Source organism: Homarus americanus, unplaced genomic scaffold (assembly GCF_018991925.1).
Source record: "Homarus americanus isolate GMGI-L3 unplaced genomic scaffold, GMGI_Hamer_2.0 scaffold32583, whole genome shotgun sequence".
Classification (NCBI taxonomy): domain Eukaryota; kingdom Metazoa; phylum Arthropoda; class Malacostraca; order Decapoda; family Nephropidae; genus Homarus; species Homarus americanus.
The window spans coordinates 20,347,239-20,363,736 of record NW_024713129.1 but is presented as its reverse complement, the minus strand read 5'-3'; the positions used below and the strand labels follow the sequence as shown (position 1 = coordinate 20,363,736).

Sequence of the window (16,498 nt, the reverse complement as noted above, 5' to 3'; positions counted from 1 at the left end):
TGTTGCATCACAAGTGAATTAGGAGGGAATATTATTGTAATACAAATTTTTTTTAACTGAAAACCATTTGAAAAGCGATTACGGTAACATCTTTTGAACGAAAGAAAGCGAAAGTCATTGCTTTCGTCACGATTTTATCCCACTTTCCACTGTAATACGTATGTCATTTCAGCAAAAATATTACATTTCCATATTCTCAGAAATAAATAGTAGTTTTGCTGAAACGTTATGTATTTCAATCTAAATTAGGATAAACTACATGAAAACAAAAGACTTTGCCTAACCTTCCGATGTTCAAGATATGTTACTCGTTTTTTTAATAGTTTTCGGTTAAAATACTGTTATATTAGTGATATTCTATTCATACTGTGCTTGATATAATACATTCACGGAAATGTAATATTTTTGCTGGAAAGTGGGATAAAATCGTGACGAAAGCAATGACTTTTGCTTTCTTTCGTTCAAAAGATGTTACCGTAATCGCTTTTCAAATGGTTTTCAGTTAAAAAAAATTTGTATTACAATAATATTCCCTCCTAATTGACTTGAATGAATACTTGAATGGAAATATATAATATTTTTGTTGAAACTACCCGCGTTTCAGTGTAAAGTGTTGTAATAATAAATGGTAAACAATTTGCCCTCGGCACTCGGTGTTTCAGGCACGGTGAGCCTCAGTTTATAGGACGTAGTGTTTTTACTGAAGGTTTTGTTGTTCCAATACCCTCAAAAATTTGGGTTGACCAATAAACAAGGAATATCATAAATTAACGATTTTTGGGTCAAAAAATCAGGGTTGACCTTTAATGCTGATGTCAACACAAGTGTGGATACAGCGAGACTGACTGAGTGAGGGAGCGCGGGGTGGCGTGACGCGTGTGTGGGGGGGGGGTGGCGGGCGGGTGCCGCGCGCGATTTGAATGTACTTCAATGTACAGAATATTCCTCCGGCAGGGCAATCCGCGTATTTGCGAATCCGTGTATGCTAAACCCGAGTATGTAAAGGGCCGACTGTACTGTACATGGTTCTTTTTCACTTAGCTTATTATACTTAATGTTAACTGTACAAATTTAATATTACTGTACGTACTGTATTGTACAATGTTAACTGTGCAAACTTTATATTATTGTACTGTATTGTACAATGTTAACTATAAACTTATATTACTGTACTGTATTGTGCAATATCTTTCTTCGCCACCATTCATCATCCTAGAATATGATGTCAGGCAACTCGGGGGTCACAATATGAAGCGACAGAGGGCAGGGACACTTCACTCTACCTCACTCTCAGAGGTACGAGGAGTTGGAGTGTGTGCAGGAGGAGTATCTTAGGAGTGCTGCGCTGGAACTACTGGTTTGAAAAAATCACTGATCTCTGACTGCCTCTTCTTCTGTTTGTTGTCTGAGATAATTTTATCAAGCCTATTCACAAAGGGGTCCACAGCCTCACGATCAACACTGAGAAGCTCACCAGTAATGGCCTTATCACAATATTGTGCCTGTTCCTAAATCTGAACAACCGTCCAGAGCTGTCCGTAAAATTCTGATGGCCAAGATGTCCAGCAAGAAGCTCTGCGGTGGCTTGAACGTCTATACCCCGCACTGGTACATCTTCAGTACGTTATTGTGTGTATACTATGTGTACACTGCATCATCTAGACCCACAAACGGCTACTTTTTCATACGAAACACCTTTGCCTCAGACCCTCCTGTGTCAGTCTTCTTTGCTTCTTTGCCAGGGCCCTGAGTTTATCCTTGGCAAGAACAATATCATAAAAGGTTGACCCCTTGATCCCATACTTTTCAAAGAGGGTCCTGCTGTTGATTCCTCGTTCATACTCTACCAACATCTCAAACTTCACCTGCAAGGACAGCTTCTTCTTAGAAGGTGTAGAGGCATGAGACATTGATGGGGTAGGAGAAGCTATCTCAACACAAAAAGTTCATGTAAATGAGTGTAGGCAGTGAGGAGCAGCGCACTGGTGATACATATGGAAAAGGGACTCACTGAGGCACGTACTGCATACGCGTGACACCCACGCACATTAGGGTGTGACAGTTGCCCCAACTTTGTTCTACAATGCTGTTCAAAATTTTGGTGTTGCATATTGACATACAAAATATCCACGTGCAATTTTTTGAAGATTCGTGCATATTTGAGTGAGCACCAGCAATTTGAAAAATAGCGATTTTGCTTATACGGCATACGCGCCTATATATGAGATTACACAACCATCATAAGGGATATTAACACAAATCATTTGCCTGTCTTAATTAAAAGCTGTTATCTTTAACACAAAAAAGTTAATCATTCTTATTCTCTCATGGTACATTAAGGGGTTTTATCATATATTCACAAGGTATTATTTCTCTATAGCAAGAAACCATAATTTCTGTTCGGAAACAGATGATTGCTTGTGCTGATTAGGAACGCGGAGTCTCATTTTCGACTACTTGAAGGACTTCTTGAAAGCGCTCCTCATCCCTGGCAACTTTAAGAAAGTCATGGCAAAGTTTTAGACCACGCTCTGTAGCCTCATTGACAACCTGAAGCTTGTCCACAACCCGTTTCATGTTCAGGTAGTCGTCATTATCCGCCGATTCACTGGCTGGACTGTGGAGAAACTAATAGGGCATGCCTAAAATGGTGAAGAACCCGCTTGAGTCAGGCCCAATTAGGTCCACCAGGGCAGTGCCACTTTCTGAGACAGGGAAGATATGGCTTTCCATATCCCCCATGATTGAGCCCCACTCTCTTAGTAACTTCAGTGCCTTCATGGCAAAGAAGGGCCTTCCTCATCTCCTCTTTTGTTCTTTCTTGTACTTGGGACGAGAACAAAGCCAGTGGGGCCAACTCCTCAGTTAGGTACCAAGTGTGTCTACCGAGTGCCACACGTGCTTTGTCAACTATTGTGGCGTCATATGGGGCAAATTCAGCCAAGGTTTCGACCAAATTCAAGTCATTCAGTGGCACACTTGCTGGAACGGGGCAAACAATCCACCATGGGACATAAACAGCGACTGTGAACACAACAAACCGTTCTAACTTGCTGATTTGACTTTTAGTCACAACCTCGGCTTTGGGAAACTGCTCTTTGATCTGGCCTGACAAAAGAACAATCTTGAGGGTATAAAGCAGTTAAGCCATCCACCTTGCTTTGTGAAGTGTGCCTGGGTAGACCATCGTGAAGTTCACTGGCTCGGATCCTTTAGTTACAAGCAGCAGACAAAGCTCTACCAGCTCCCTGTAGTCGCTACGTGTAAATGGTTGGGCTGGAGATTCACGGAAAAAGTCAGCCATCTCCTGCTGGCGCTCCTCAAACACTCCAGGCATTGCGGGGTAGTAGTGTTTATTTTTTTCATTGTACACCAGTTGAGAGAAATGGCATTTATTATATTTCGTACTAATCTATAATATTGTTTTAGGGGTATTAAGATTGATATGATCGATCATTTGCTTGGTGTTAGTATATCTTGTAAGTCTAATAAAAGAAATTCCACTAAATTTGTTCATTAGATAATAATATTCCTTGTTATTTTGTAAAGCCGACGGTGCTAGCTCAAACATGCACCGATCTCCAAGAAAATTTACAGGGGTGTTTCCTAAATAAATACACAACTTTGAACAGCAATGTAGGACCATTTTTTTTATTTTTGGAGGGCAACGGTCACACCCTAACGCACATACGAACATGCAAACCTTCTGGATTGAGGTGCAATTTTCCGGACTTTTTCAAATTTTTATGATATGTATATAGAGGGGTAGTCCGGAGCACCTTGGAGAGAACGAGAAAAACAATTCCAATTTATCGAGGTTTATTATTGCTGGGAAAATCTTGGTATATCTGGCCACCTGCAAGTTATATTCTGCTAAGTTTAGTCTGTCACATTTTATAATATAAAAACTTTATGCCTAAAACTACCTTCACCCTGGCTGGGGGGGGGGGGGTGAGGTAAGGTGTTGACAGCCAGCAGGGAGATTACCAAGTGCTTAGTTATAGGTCAAATAGAGGGTGGTTTAAGTTTTTTGCATATAAAATATCTCTGAATTGACTTGGCAGAATAAAACTTATATTGCCAGAACTTGTTCATCATGCTCATTTTCCCTTAATTATATTTTTACTACCAGTGCATTTCACAAACTAATATTTGCTTCTCCAATTGCAGAAATTATCAGAGATCAACATAGAGAAGTTATTATCCCTTAAAGTACACGGTATTAGATACAGTATAAATGAAATACCCGCTAGATTAAATACTGTACTAAAGAACTGTACTGAACCTTTGCATGTCCATCTGCTAGCCAATCAGTTGCCTTGCTATAAACTGATGACCCTTAGGTCTCAGTGATAGATGTTCTAAAACTGAGGTGATCTCGGTGATAGATGTTCTAGAACTGAGGAGGTCTCAGTGATAGTTGTTCTAGAACTGAGGTGGTCTCAGTGATAGATGTTCTAGAACTGAGGTGGTCTCAGTGATAGTTGTTCTAGAACTGAGGTGGTCGCAGTGATAGATGTTCTAGAACTGAGGTGGTCTCAGTGATAGATGTTCTAGAACTGAGGTGGTCTCAGTGATAGATGTTCTAGAACTGAGGAGATCGCAGTGATAGTTGTTCTAGAACTGAGGTGGTCTCAGTGTTAGATGTTCTAGAACTGAGGAGATCGCAGTGATAGATGTTCTAGAACTGAGGTGGTCTCAGTGATAGTTGTTCTAGAACTGAGGTGGTCTCAGTGTTAGATGTTCTAGAACTGAGGAGATCGCAGTGATAGTTGTTCTAGAACTGAGGTGGTCTCAGTGTTAGATGTTCTAGAACTGAGGTGGTCTCAGTGTTAAGATGTTCTAGAACTGAGGTGGTCTCAGTGTTAGATGTTCTAGAACTGAGGTGGTCTCAGTGATAGATGTTCTAGAACTGAGGTGGTCTCAGTGATAGATGTTCTAGAACTGAGGTGGTCTCAATGGTAGATCTGTGCTCTATGGGGTCCGGCAATAGACTGAAAGCAGGCCCCGTTAGGGTGATCTATGAGTCAAACTTTCTAGAAGGTTCTTCGAGAAAGAAACGCTGCAATGCCTCACCTCTTCGGAATGTACTGCCGTTAACAAGTCAGCACTGTTGTGGTTACATTTTATAAATAACCGATTGGAAATGACCTCGTTGGCCCATGATTCATTCTTAACTGACGGTGCCACTCTCTACATATGCTAATTATATAACTTCATCAAATACTTGGGAATAGCGAGTGTGAAACAAAGTGTCCAATTTCCAAATATGAGCAATCAAGTCAATTTTTCCAAGATCTCCCTACTTACACAGGGGGGGGGGGGGTTGAATCATACTGTGGAAATCTCGTAGTCATAACAGTCGGCCAGTCAGCATGACCAAAAGCTGGCTGTTATGTCTACTTTAAGTGCCTGCCCTTAAGAACAACCTCTAACCTCTGCAGGTCAATGAATAATAAATGTTCATAAATATACATCCATGGTCGTAAGTTATCAACTACTTTCTGAATTATATAGTATGTATATTATACTGGTTACATTGTGTGTGTGCGTGCGTAGGTCGCCAACCACCATTGCTACATCACCTTACCTCTTCCCCCTACTGGGCCAACCTTTAAGTTGCGTTAATGTTATTTTTCGACTCTTACTTTCGAATGTATGTATTTTTATTCAAATTCTTTTACTCTGTCATATGAACACACAAATTTTCATACAAAACATTGAAATAAATAAAAGGAATTATCATCGTAAGATCAAGAAAAAATTATAATTTCTTGTCTGTAGTAGTTAGTGTGTGATTGTGGGAGGGAGTTACAACTTCAGGGTGGTGTGAGGTAGTGGTGACAATTGGTTATAGGAGTGTGGTGCTGTTGGTGGTGGTTAGTGTTGTGACACCAACATGTTGACTCACTTGGTGAATAAGTTGGGTGAATATTTATATAAAGCAAAGGTGCTGTTACACCGCTCGGCCACCACCAACCGAGTCCTCGTAGCTTAATTACTAGCTATACCTAACCATATTACAATAAAGTGTGCTTTAGCTGAGCTGTTGCATCTTGCACATGCTTTTTCAATGTCATTTGGAGAGTTTTCTTGGAAACTATTGTGTACCTAGAGGACATTTTCCTGTAACAAAATATAACAGTCAAGGAAATGACAAATAAATGACAGGTTGCTTTAATTAACCACACACAATTTTATGTCATACAATAAGACTTATACTTAATATAAACTTAATTATCATTCAGTAATCAACTGTAGTGAGCTTGTAACACTCGTCTTTCCTGTGGTGCCCGTTTCTCTGTGGATGTCGGTCACACTAGACTAACCCGTTATAGTACATGCTTCTTTCCTCACACAGCCAAACTGTGGAATGCTCTGCCTTCTTCTGTGTTTCCATCCTCTTACAATCTATCTAACTTCAAAAAGCTGATTTTCCGGCATCATTGTGGGGTAGATTAACATAAAGTGAACCCTCAAAGATTCGGACTCGGTAAATCTGGATTTCGGAAGATTCGTACAAAATTTGGGGGTTCCGGAGGCTAAGAAGCATTCCCAAAACAGAGCAAAAATCATCTTAGGCCCGTTTAACTAAGTTATCAGAGTGCAGGACACAGGTGCCTGAGACGGAAAACATAAACAGTTTTCAATTGTTGTTTGTGGGAATATTATCTCATTCACTCGAGTAATGATACAATGTTTCTTATTATGTTATCATACATAAATGCATGGTTTATATAATATGTTTATCACTGTGTCCATCACCGTTTTCATTTTAGACTCCAAAATACTGTATGTATTTTGATCGTACGCTTGGCAAAGGAAGCAAGTACGGGGAGTGAGTGACCGCTGGTTCGAGTGTCTTCTGTTGTTGTAACTCACGCTTTGCAGTATTTCACTGGATTTACTGTTATTATTAGTGTTTACTGATGTAATAGTGATTAATCATGGCATTGTAGCCAGGTTTGACTCATTCACTAACCACCAGGCTACTGGGCCAACCTGTGAGGTGTTGGGCTGTTTTTCAAATCGTATTTTTAGGTAGATATACGTAACTTTCTTTATTTTTAGTCAGTTATATGCACACACCATCCTACATACATATTGTGAAAAAAGGTAAAAGAAATCATTGTCTTAAGGGCAAACATGTATAGGGAATATACATTTCATTATACACGAGTTAGCTGGCTCGGTGAGGGAGCGGGTGGAGGGCGCAGAATGTAGGGGGAGGGAGCGTTGCTAGGGAATCTGCGTCCCAGCTGGTCTGCTACTCCGTTGCTATGATGAAGCAGGTAGTGTATGCAAATGGCGACTGTGTTAAACTCCCATTTGGCTTTTATTTACTGATTTGGCAATAGTATTTTTTTTTTTTTATTTGTATTAATTCCACATTTCCTTGTACTGTATATATAATTTTAGAAAACTATGGCTACAGGAGGAAAATACACACAAGTTTTTTCCTAAATACTCCCTGCCAAAATGGGGGATGCATATTGTATGCCATAAAATATGTTACTGTATTTTTTGGTGTTTTTTATATATTTATTATTTTTATGCATTTGGTACATTCGCCAGCTTTTTCAGACAGGTGGTTCCCCCTTTTAGTCCGGATATTCGAGGGTTCACCGTACTCTTTTTCTTTTATATTTATTATTTATTTATTTGTTTATATTTATTATTATTACTATTACTATTACTATTATTATTTTGCCTTGATAACTCAGGAAATGTCAAGTTACATAAAATTATCTGGGAAAATCTCGGCGCTCCACGCTTGGTCAGTCTGGTGTTTGTTATCATTGTGGTCAGTTGTGGCTGGCTCAATCTACCCAGTACCTGGGTGTGGGAAGGGAGGGTCACTACCTAATGACCTGAATAAGGTGGACACCTGCTGTCCCTAGGGACTTGATCTCACTCTCCTTTGCTGTATATATTAGCCATGTCAGTAATTACTCCTTAGTCTACTCATCCCTGAAGATGTGAATTACACGAAAATGCTTGGGAACTTTGTGTTTTCTTTTTCCCATATAGTTATTATTTTATATATACTGTGTGTGTGTATATATATATATATATATATATATATATATATATATATATATATATATATATATATATATATATATATATATATATATATATATATATATATATATATATATATATATATATATATAAAGTTTTATTCATTTAATGATTTATTAATTTATTTATGTATGTACTTATTTATTTTTTCAGATATCCAAATCCTGGTCCTGGTGGGATTATTGGACAGCAACAGCAAGGACAGGGTGGTGGCATCAGACCAGGAATGATGACACAACCCAACCCAATGGGTCAGCAAGGAGGACCTCCAGGCCCGGCTGTGATGGGCCCTCCAGGCCAGCCAGGGCAGCCTGGTCAGCCGGGCCAGCCTGGTGGGCAGCCACAGAGAAATGCCACACAAGCCTTACAGCAGCTTCTACAAACATTAAAGAATCCCTCGGGACCGCATCAACAGTCAGAAGTTTTACAGATACTCAAAACTCATCCTCAGCTTATGGCAGCTTTCATCAGACATCGCCAAATACAGCAACAAAGCCAGCAACAACAACAACAGCAACAACAACAACAGCAGCAACAACAACAACAGCAGCAACAACAACAACAGCAACAACAACAGCAGCAGCAGCAAAACCCACAGGGAACAGGAGGACAACCAGGCTTGATACCACAAGGTGCAAGTGGGATGCAGGGATCTGTGCAGGGGTCTATGCAACCTAATATGCAGCCAGGTGGAATGCAACCCAACATTCAACCAGGAGGTATGCAGACCACAATGCAGGGAGGTATAGTGACCCAAATGGCAACCAACCAACCCATGCAGGGCCAACAGCAGCCTATGGGAGTTCCCCCAACTCAAGCCAACATGGCACATCAGCAACAATGGTATCAACAACAGAAGATTATGCAATTAAGGCAGCAACAGCAACAACAGCAGCAACAACAACAGCAACAACAACAACAACAACAACAGTCCCAACCAGGTGGCTTCCAGCAACCTCAGGCACCTATGTATACACAAAGACGACAATTGAACTTCCCACAGCAGCATAATTTCCAGGGTGGTGATGGCCAGTTTGGCCAAGGTTTTCCTCAGCAACAACAACAACAGCAGCAAATGTTGATGCAACAGCAACAAATGAAACCAGTGCCACCATCTATGTCTCCACAGAATGTTGCTCCAGGCATGATGCCTCCAGGGTCAGCCATGACGAACCCGTCCCCACAGCAGCTGATGCAGACAGTGACTTCACCCCCGCCAAGTAATCTACCCCAAACAGTGCGGTCACCACAACCGAACCCCTCGCCCAGAAACCACGGTCCCATCCCGTCCCCACGCATCCCGTCCCCACGTGCGGGACCTGTGCCCTCTCCACACCACCCAGCTCCAGTGCACTCTCCACATCCTGGTAGTCAACAAGGCCCAGCAATGGGTGGTGGTGGTGCCCCAGGAGATTCCATGATGCTCTCCCAACTAGGGCCAGGTAGTGGGCATCAGACTCACCAGGGGCTGCCTCCCTTACAGCCTGCCAACAACCAACAGATGAGTGGTATGGTGGCCACCTCAGAATCAGAAGTTACCCCACAAGACAAACTCTCTAAGTTTGTGGAGACATTATAGTACCAGTGTGCTACTTAGCCCTTGTAGATAGTACCTTGTAAATATTTTGTATGTAAGTCATGGATTCTCATACAGACTACAAATTGTGATTGTTATTTTTGCAGTGCTTTTTATCTGCAAAACAGGAAAGATATTATGCTTCCTTGAAGCAAACCCAGAGGAATATTCTGCAGATCCTGAGCTATAAACTCATGCCAATTCCTTAAAAGACACTTTACTTACCCTACATGGGTTTTCTAGGCTTATGAAGACTAAAAAAGTAAACTCAGTGGTTACATGAAAAAAAATTGAAATGGAAATTTTATTACAGTAACTTTGTACAATTTTGCATTAGTCATTAATTTTGGGCAGTTGCTGTCTTGTTTATAATTTGAAGAGTGCAAATAGGTCTTTTGCCAAGGTATTAGCTAGACACTTATGGTGCATTCTAGCTTGCTGAACTACTAGAGCAGAATGTACTAGGGGATTGTGCCTGTACATTTCTGCACAATAAGTGATAAAAGGATGTAAATGTAATGGTTTTGTTAAGCCCTGTGCCCATGGATCTCCCAAAACTACAGACTGCAGTGCAGGCACAACCTCAACAGTGGCCTCCCTTCATCTTTGACATTCCCTGTAGGTAACGCACTTGCCCTGGGGAGGTCTGCTGTCTCTGCTGGTACTGTCAGTTTGACAGTGAAGGGGGAGAGGGTAACGAGGGAACGTGTTCACATGCAGCGGACCAGAGGGATAGCTGCTGCTGCTGCTACCATCATCCCAAACAAACTAGTACACATTGCCCAATGCTGACCCATTCCATTACCCCCCCCCCCTCAAACCTACCAAAGGGAGGATATTTATGTGGGTAGCAAGGCGAGATGGAAGGTATGTGGGTGGGGGAAGTTGCAGCCAGTTTTCCTCCCGTCACGACGCCTCACCCACCTGTCCTCTATACAATTCTTTAATTTATTTCTCTTTCAAGATTTGATAAGTTTGTTTTCACATTTTCCAACGCTCAACGTGATGTATGTATGTAAATTGTTGATTGTATTGTCTAACAACACCTGCTCATTGGAAGTCCCCGTTCTTGTCCTGTATAATTGTATTTTAATGGGCATATGAAATTTTTTAACCGTCTGGTCCCCCACTTTGTTATGTTTAATGTTGACCAATGAGGAAGTGTTGAACAGAGGATTTGATTATTTTATAATAAATATATGACAAATTAGAAGATTCTCATTTCCTTGAAAGCTACTGTATATTCCAGTATTACATATTTTTCAAGCAGAATCTTATTAGACATCTCAGGTAGGTAGTAGGCAGCTATCAAACAGGAAGGTACTTTTGCCTGGGAAGATATTGGAAGCATAATGTGTTGTCTAATGGTAGACCCTGCTTCCATATGGTATCACAAAAATTGTGACCAAGTCCCAGGTTGCTGATATGACTTTCTGCCTCATTTACACTCAATTGCAGGGTCTCAATTGTTTCTCTTACTTTAACAACACAACATACATATATTTTCTTACGTTTGATCGGTTATATTATTATTATTATTATTCTCTTATTCTCCTATGATATCAGTTAAGAAAATAATATTAAAGCTGGATCTCCTTGGAGGGGTCCCACTGGTCAGGAAAGTTGTGGACCCCAGGGCCAACCTGACCATCATCAAACTACTGGGGCCTCAACTGATGTCACCACGGTTGATGGAAGATTGGCTTTTTTCACACTTTATTTTCCCAACATTTGCTGCCTGAGATCCAATTTTTCTTCTATGGAACACTATTTATTAACCTCTTCATCCGATCTCTTATTACTGTCTGAACTTCAACTGACCAAAGCAGCTTCACCCAAACATTTTCAAGTCTCCATCTACAACCTTTATACCTCTTTCTGTTTTAAGGGAGGTCTATGCGCCTACTACAATACATGTACACCTATAGCTCGACTCGAGGATCTTAAATCTTCTCTTAATTATGTCATCTGGCTCAAAATATCTCTACCAACTATGACTATTTTTCTTTGTTTTCTGTATTGTTCTCCCAATTATTTGCAACTTTTTGACTCGCTTCTTGCCATCAATCATTGCTTGCCACACACCCTAGCACTGAGATCTTCTACTTAAGGGATTTCAATGTACATCACAGAGTAGCTTGGCTCTGCAAGGGATGACCCAGGTGGAGTTGAAGCACTCTTTTTTTTTTCCTTACTTAATGATCTGGAGCAAGTAATTAAACACCCTACACATGTTCCAGATCAACATGATCAACTTACTAACATTTGTGATCTTTAATTTACTTCTAACCCCACTCACTATTCATACTCAATTTCTGCCCCCTTTGGGTCTTCTGATCTCAATCCTATTTCTATTGAATCAAACTGGGCATGATCACCTCCACCCTCCTATAAATGCTAACTATGACACTATCGGAGGGCACACTGGCAATTCTTGCAAGAATTCTTCTCCGACTTTCCATGGGATGAATGTTGCTTTTCCATTCGGGATGCCTCGGTATGTGCTGACAGCATTGCTGGGGTTTTACTTGATGGAATGAGTGCATTTATCCCATCTTCTACCAAAACTTTCACTTAACAATCATGGTTTGATCGCTCTTGCATGTAGGGAGAGAGATAGGGTGTATCAAGTTATGAAACTTTCCTCCTTTACTCACTTCTCTCTCATTACTTCTAGGAATTGTTGTAAAGCTATTCTTCGTTGGGGCACGCAGAATTTTATAAAAAGGAGACAGCTGGCCTGATTATCTCTTCTTCCAGTAAATCCTTCTTGTCCTTAACCAAAAACAATATGTAATAACTAATGCACTCTCTCTTTTCCTCCTCTTTTCTTACCTGATAATTATATAGCCAACTCTCCCTCTGATAAAGCCAATCTATTTGACATCTTATTTTTCTCTAACTTCACCTTAGACAATTCCAACTCTATCCTCTCCTACTGAACCTATGAACTTTCCTATACAGTAGGATCTCAAGTTTAGCGAGTTTTAGATTCGCTATTCATATGTTTCGCATCACTTTTAAAATTTCCAGCCTCTCAGGAATAGTGATTTCCATTACCAGTTTCGTGAGTCATTGTTGAGTGGACCACACGCATTGTCACGGTCTTTTGTTATCCGTCGACCCACCGAGTGATTTTTGTTTACGGCATAATGGCAGTTAGTTTGAGTGAGCGAGCGGTGCAGTGACCTTGGATTATAACCCATTGTGCTTACGTTTCTCGAGATTCTTGTTTAACTATTAACGATGAGTGAAGTGCGTAATGTAAATGTCGAAAGCGTTTCTGGTGGTAATGATGGCTGTAGAGAAGGTCAACAAGGAAAGCCCCAAGCCAAGCGTGACTACCGTAAAGGGGTCAAGAAGAGGAAATACACCCTTGAAGTGATCAAAGTGGTGCTCGTACCTGTGAAATCATGTGTAGGTTCAACTGTCCCGAATCAACCATACGTTCCCTTAAGAAGAACAAGGAAGCCCTAACTGCTGCTGTGAATATATTCTCAAGATTTTCTAGTAGCAGAACATTCTCCGATACTTCACAACGAAACCTACTGTTAGTTATCACAGAACATTACCTTCACAAGTGGGTGGAAAGAAGAAACCGTGAGCAAGGCGACCTGTCTGGGCCACAGATAAGGTATCAGGCACGTGTTTATTATGCTGCAGTTACGCAGAAGAAACGTGTTGACTCTCCGCCACCGTTCAATGCTTCTGTTAATTGGTTGGCTGCCTTAAAGAAGCGTTATGAAGTCAAGTTTGCCCACCAACATGGGGGGGAGAGCATCGGCTGATGTCATAGCAGCAGAAAAATATCCACCTGTCTTTTAAACTCTTGTGATAGAGCTGGAAGCACTCACCTAAGACCACTTTCATTGCTAAGGATGAAAAACATGCAAGGGGTGTAAAAACTTCAAAAGACAGGATTACAGTTTTATTCACAGCTAATGCAAGTGGTGAATTCTTGATGAAACCTCTGGTTGTTAACCGTGCTGCCCGTCCTAGCGCCTACCGTCATTCCAATATTTCACAGCTCAATGTTTATTGGATGTCCAATAAGAAAGATCGGGTTACAACGTCTTTTATGCACCGATTGGTTTGACAAGCACTTTGTTCCTGACGCCCAACAGCACTGCCGGAGGAAGAACATTGACTTCAAAGTGATCCTGGTGATGTACAAGTTATCTTCCTTCCTCCTAACACCACATCGCTTCTGCAGCCACTTGACCACGAATTCATCAGTAATGTTAAACTGTTACTATCAGTCACTATAAAGACTTTCGTTAGCAGCCAGATTCATTAGTTGAGTTACAACAAATTGAGGCAGAACTCTCTGACACTGTCAGAGAGTTCAGAGAGTTCAGAGAGCCTGGTCACTGTCAGAGTCTGACAGTGACCAGGCTCTACCAGCTAACCAGGAGGAGAAGATGGTAGACGACCTGACTCCTAGCACTTCGCCACCTTGCAACCATGAAGTGTTATCAGTTTGTGAATTTTGGAAGAAATATAATATTTAAAATGCAGTGGACTGAATTGTTGAGGCATGGAGTAAGATTAATGTTGCAACAGTGCTACACGCATGGAAGCCTTTGTTCGCTAACTCCGAGATAAGTGGGGCAGAACAGACCGCGGCAAGCGGAGAGAGGCAGTCCATGGCGGCAACACCAATGGACACAGCGGAGGCAGCACACTCAGTCCCAGCACTGGGTTTTTCAGATGTTCAGGTTGAAGATTTGCAAGAAGTCATTTATCAACATCAGCAGCAACCGAAAATTGAAGAAATGTTGGAGGATGATGAAGAACAAGAAGAACAGCAACCAACATGAGAGGATGACGTTAAGCTTGGTGAACCTACAACACGCCAGCTGACTGAGTTGCTCACAAACATGGCACGTCTCAGTGAACAGCTAGAAGAATACGATACCAGGCTTCATCCTCGGAACCTTATGTGCTCTGCCCTTGATAAGGGTATGGAGGAATATAAGGCCTTGTACATGTCCCGTGTTAATGCTCGTCAGCAGGCCCTTATTACTCGGTACCTGTGCAAGGCCCAGCCTGTTAATGCCTTGGCAAGCATCGCTTTAGGATGATGATGGCACCACCGATGATGATGTTGAATTGTTGGGTGACTTACTGGTGGAAGAGCTACCTCAAGACTTTGAGGGATTTGATGCTGAGGTTAGAGGAGGTGTAGAGGAGGGAGGACGCAGTAACCAGCCCTCCCTACCTCAGAACCCATCAACCAGCCCCATCAAGCTTATTTATATGTATTTCAGTGTCACTCGTTTGCGATTTTAACTTTCGCGATACTAAAACCTGTAAAAATTAGTTGCGAAACATGAGATCCTACTGTAATCTCCAATTGTAGGGTTGGTGGTGTGTTATCCAATCTGGATGTGAGTAGGGTGCATGGACCAGACGGAATACCCCCTCACCCCTCATGTTCTGAGGGAGTGTACTGAAATTTTGGCCCCTGTGCTTGCTCGCCTCTTTTTCCTTTGCCTCAAAACACAAACTTTTCCATCTTCTTGGAAGCATGCCTCGGTTCAGCCCATCCCGAAGAAAGGTGACCATTCTAATCCCTCTAACTTCATCCCTCTCTAAGATTTTTGAAACTACAGATGAACATCGATTTAAAATGATCAATTTAAGATTATTGATTTAAAGCGACACCCACAATTAAGGACACTTTTGATTTAAAGCGAATCTTTCCGATTTTGCACGAGTCAATCTGGTGCATCATATTTTAAATTTCGTGCCTAATGTTTCTCTGGGCATGCTACACTGTCCTAAGGGCAAAGCTGTACTGTACATGTACTCAAAATAATGTACTAAATGATTGCTAAAATTTTTGTCTAGTGCAAACTATAGCCTGATTATATTCAAATTAATCACTATCTTATAAGAATTCCAGCAATGTAAATTAGATTCTCCCCTGTCACTTCTGTGACATTTTAAAAACAAAAAACTAAAACTCAATCTAAAGGATATAAATTAAACAAAAAATATTTCACTAGACCTTCGGCCCCAACTGTCAAACGTGTCACTGTCACCTCTTCCACCCCCCCCCCCCATCTTCCCAGCCAGGGTTGGGTGGTTATAGGCTTACAGATTTTATCATATATAATATCACAGACTAAAGTTAGGAGAATATAATTTGCATTGCTAGAATCCTTGCAAGACAGCGAATAATTTGAATATAAACGTCATATATTTTGCACGAGATAAAATTTTTAGCCCTTTGTAATAAAATTAATTAAAGCTAAAATTTGTATGTCTAATGCAAATTATAGCATGTATATTGTAGGGTTTCGTGATATAATGTTGTCTAGCACTCAGGATGGATGGAAACTCTAAGGTGGTTTTCTTATATAATATAAGTTATATGGTAGACAGTCTGGTGCTGGAGGTGCAGTGTGGTGAGGAGCTGCTCAGTAGACACGTTCGGTGAGTAGCGTGTTGAAGGAGGTAGATGTGCAGGAGCTTCGTTAGAGAAGATGTTGCCTGTTGCTGGCCTCCAGGTTGAATGAGAACGGGACAGCGAGGAGCTTGCTTGGAGGAGGTGTTGCATGTTCAGGAACCGAGAGCAGAATAAGAGAGCTGGTTGGTGAGGACGCTCAGAGAAGGACAGCTGGTGGGTCGCCATGCTTGCCGGCGGGAGCGAGGACCGCCAGGCAGGCGGAGGAGAAGCGAGGGCCGCCAGGCAGCGGCGGAGGAGGAGATGTTGCATGTTCAAGAAGAGAGGCCAGAATGAATCTCAATGGAGAGACAGAGCTTATATACACAGCAGCCGTGAGTCAGCCGTGAGTCATGGTGGGAAACCCCGGGAAGTAGCCGGTCTTT

The 16,498-nt window shown here is 41.5% G+C and overlaps 1 protein-coding gene across 4 annotated transcripts in view; it reads left to right on the top strand.

Moving 5' to 3' along the window:
* The window catches only part of LOC121869092 (histone acetyltransferase p300-like), a 116,557-nt gene extending 105,688 nt beyond the window's left edge, over positions 1 to 10,869 (top strand). For all 4 annotated transcript variants that reach the window (XM_042370282.1, XM_042370260.1, XM_042370271.1 and 1 more), the window contains one exon: positions 8,239 to 10,869. In XM_042370282.1, coding sequence (XP_042226216.1) covers positions 8,239 to 9,664 — 1,426 coding nt within the window. In that variant the 3' untranslated portion in view covers positions 9,665 to 10,869. The remainder of the gene's footprint in view (positions 1 to 8,238) is intronic.
* Positions 10,870 to 16,498: the final 5,629 nt, after the last annotated feature.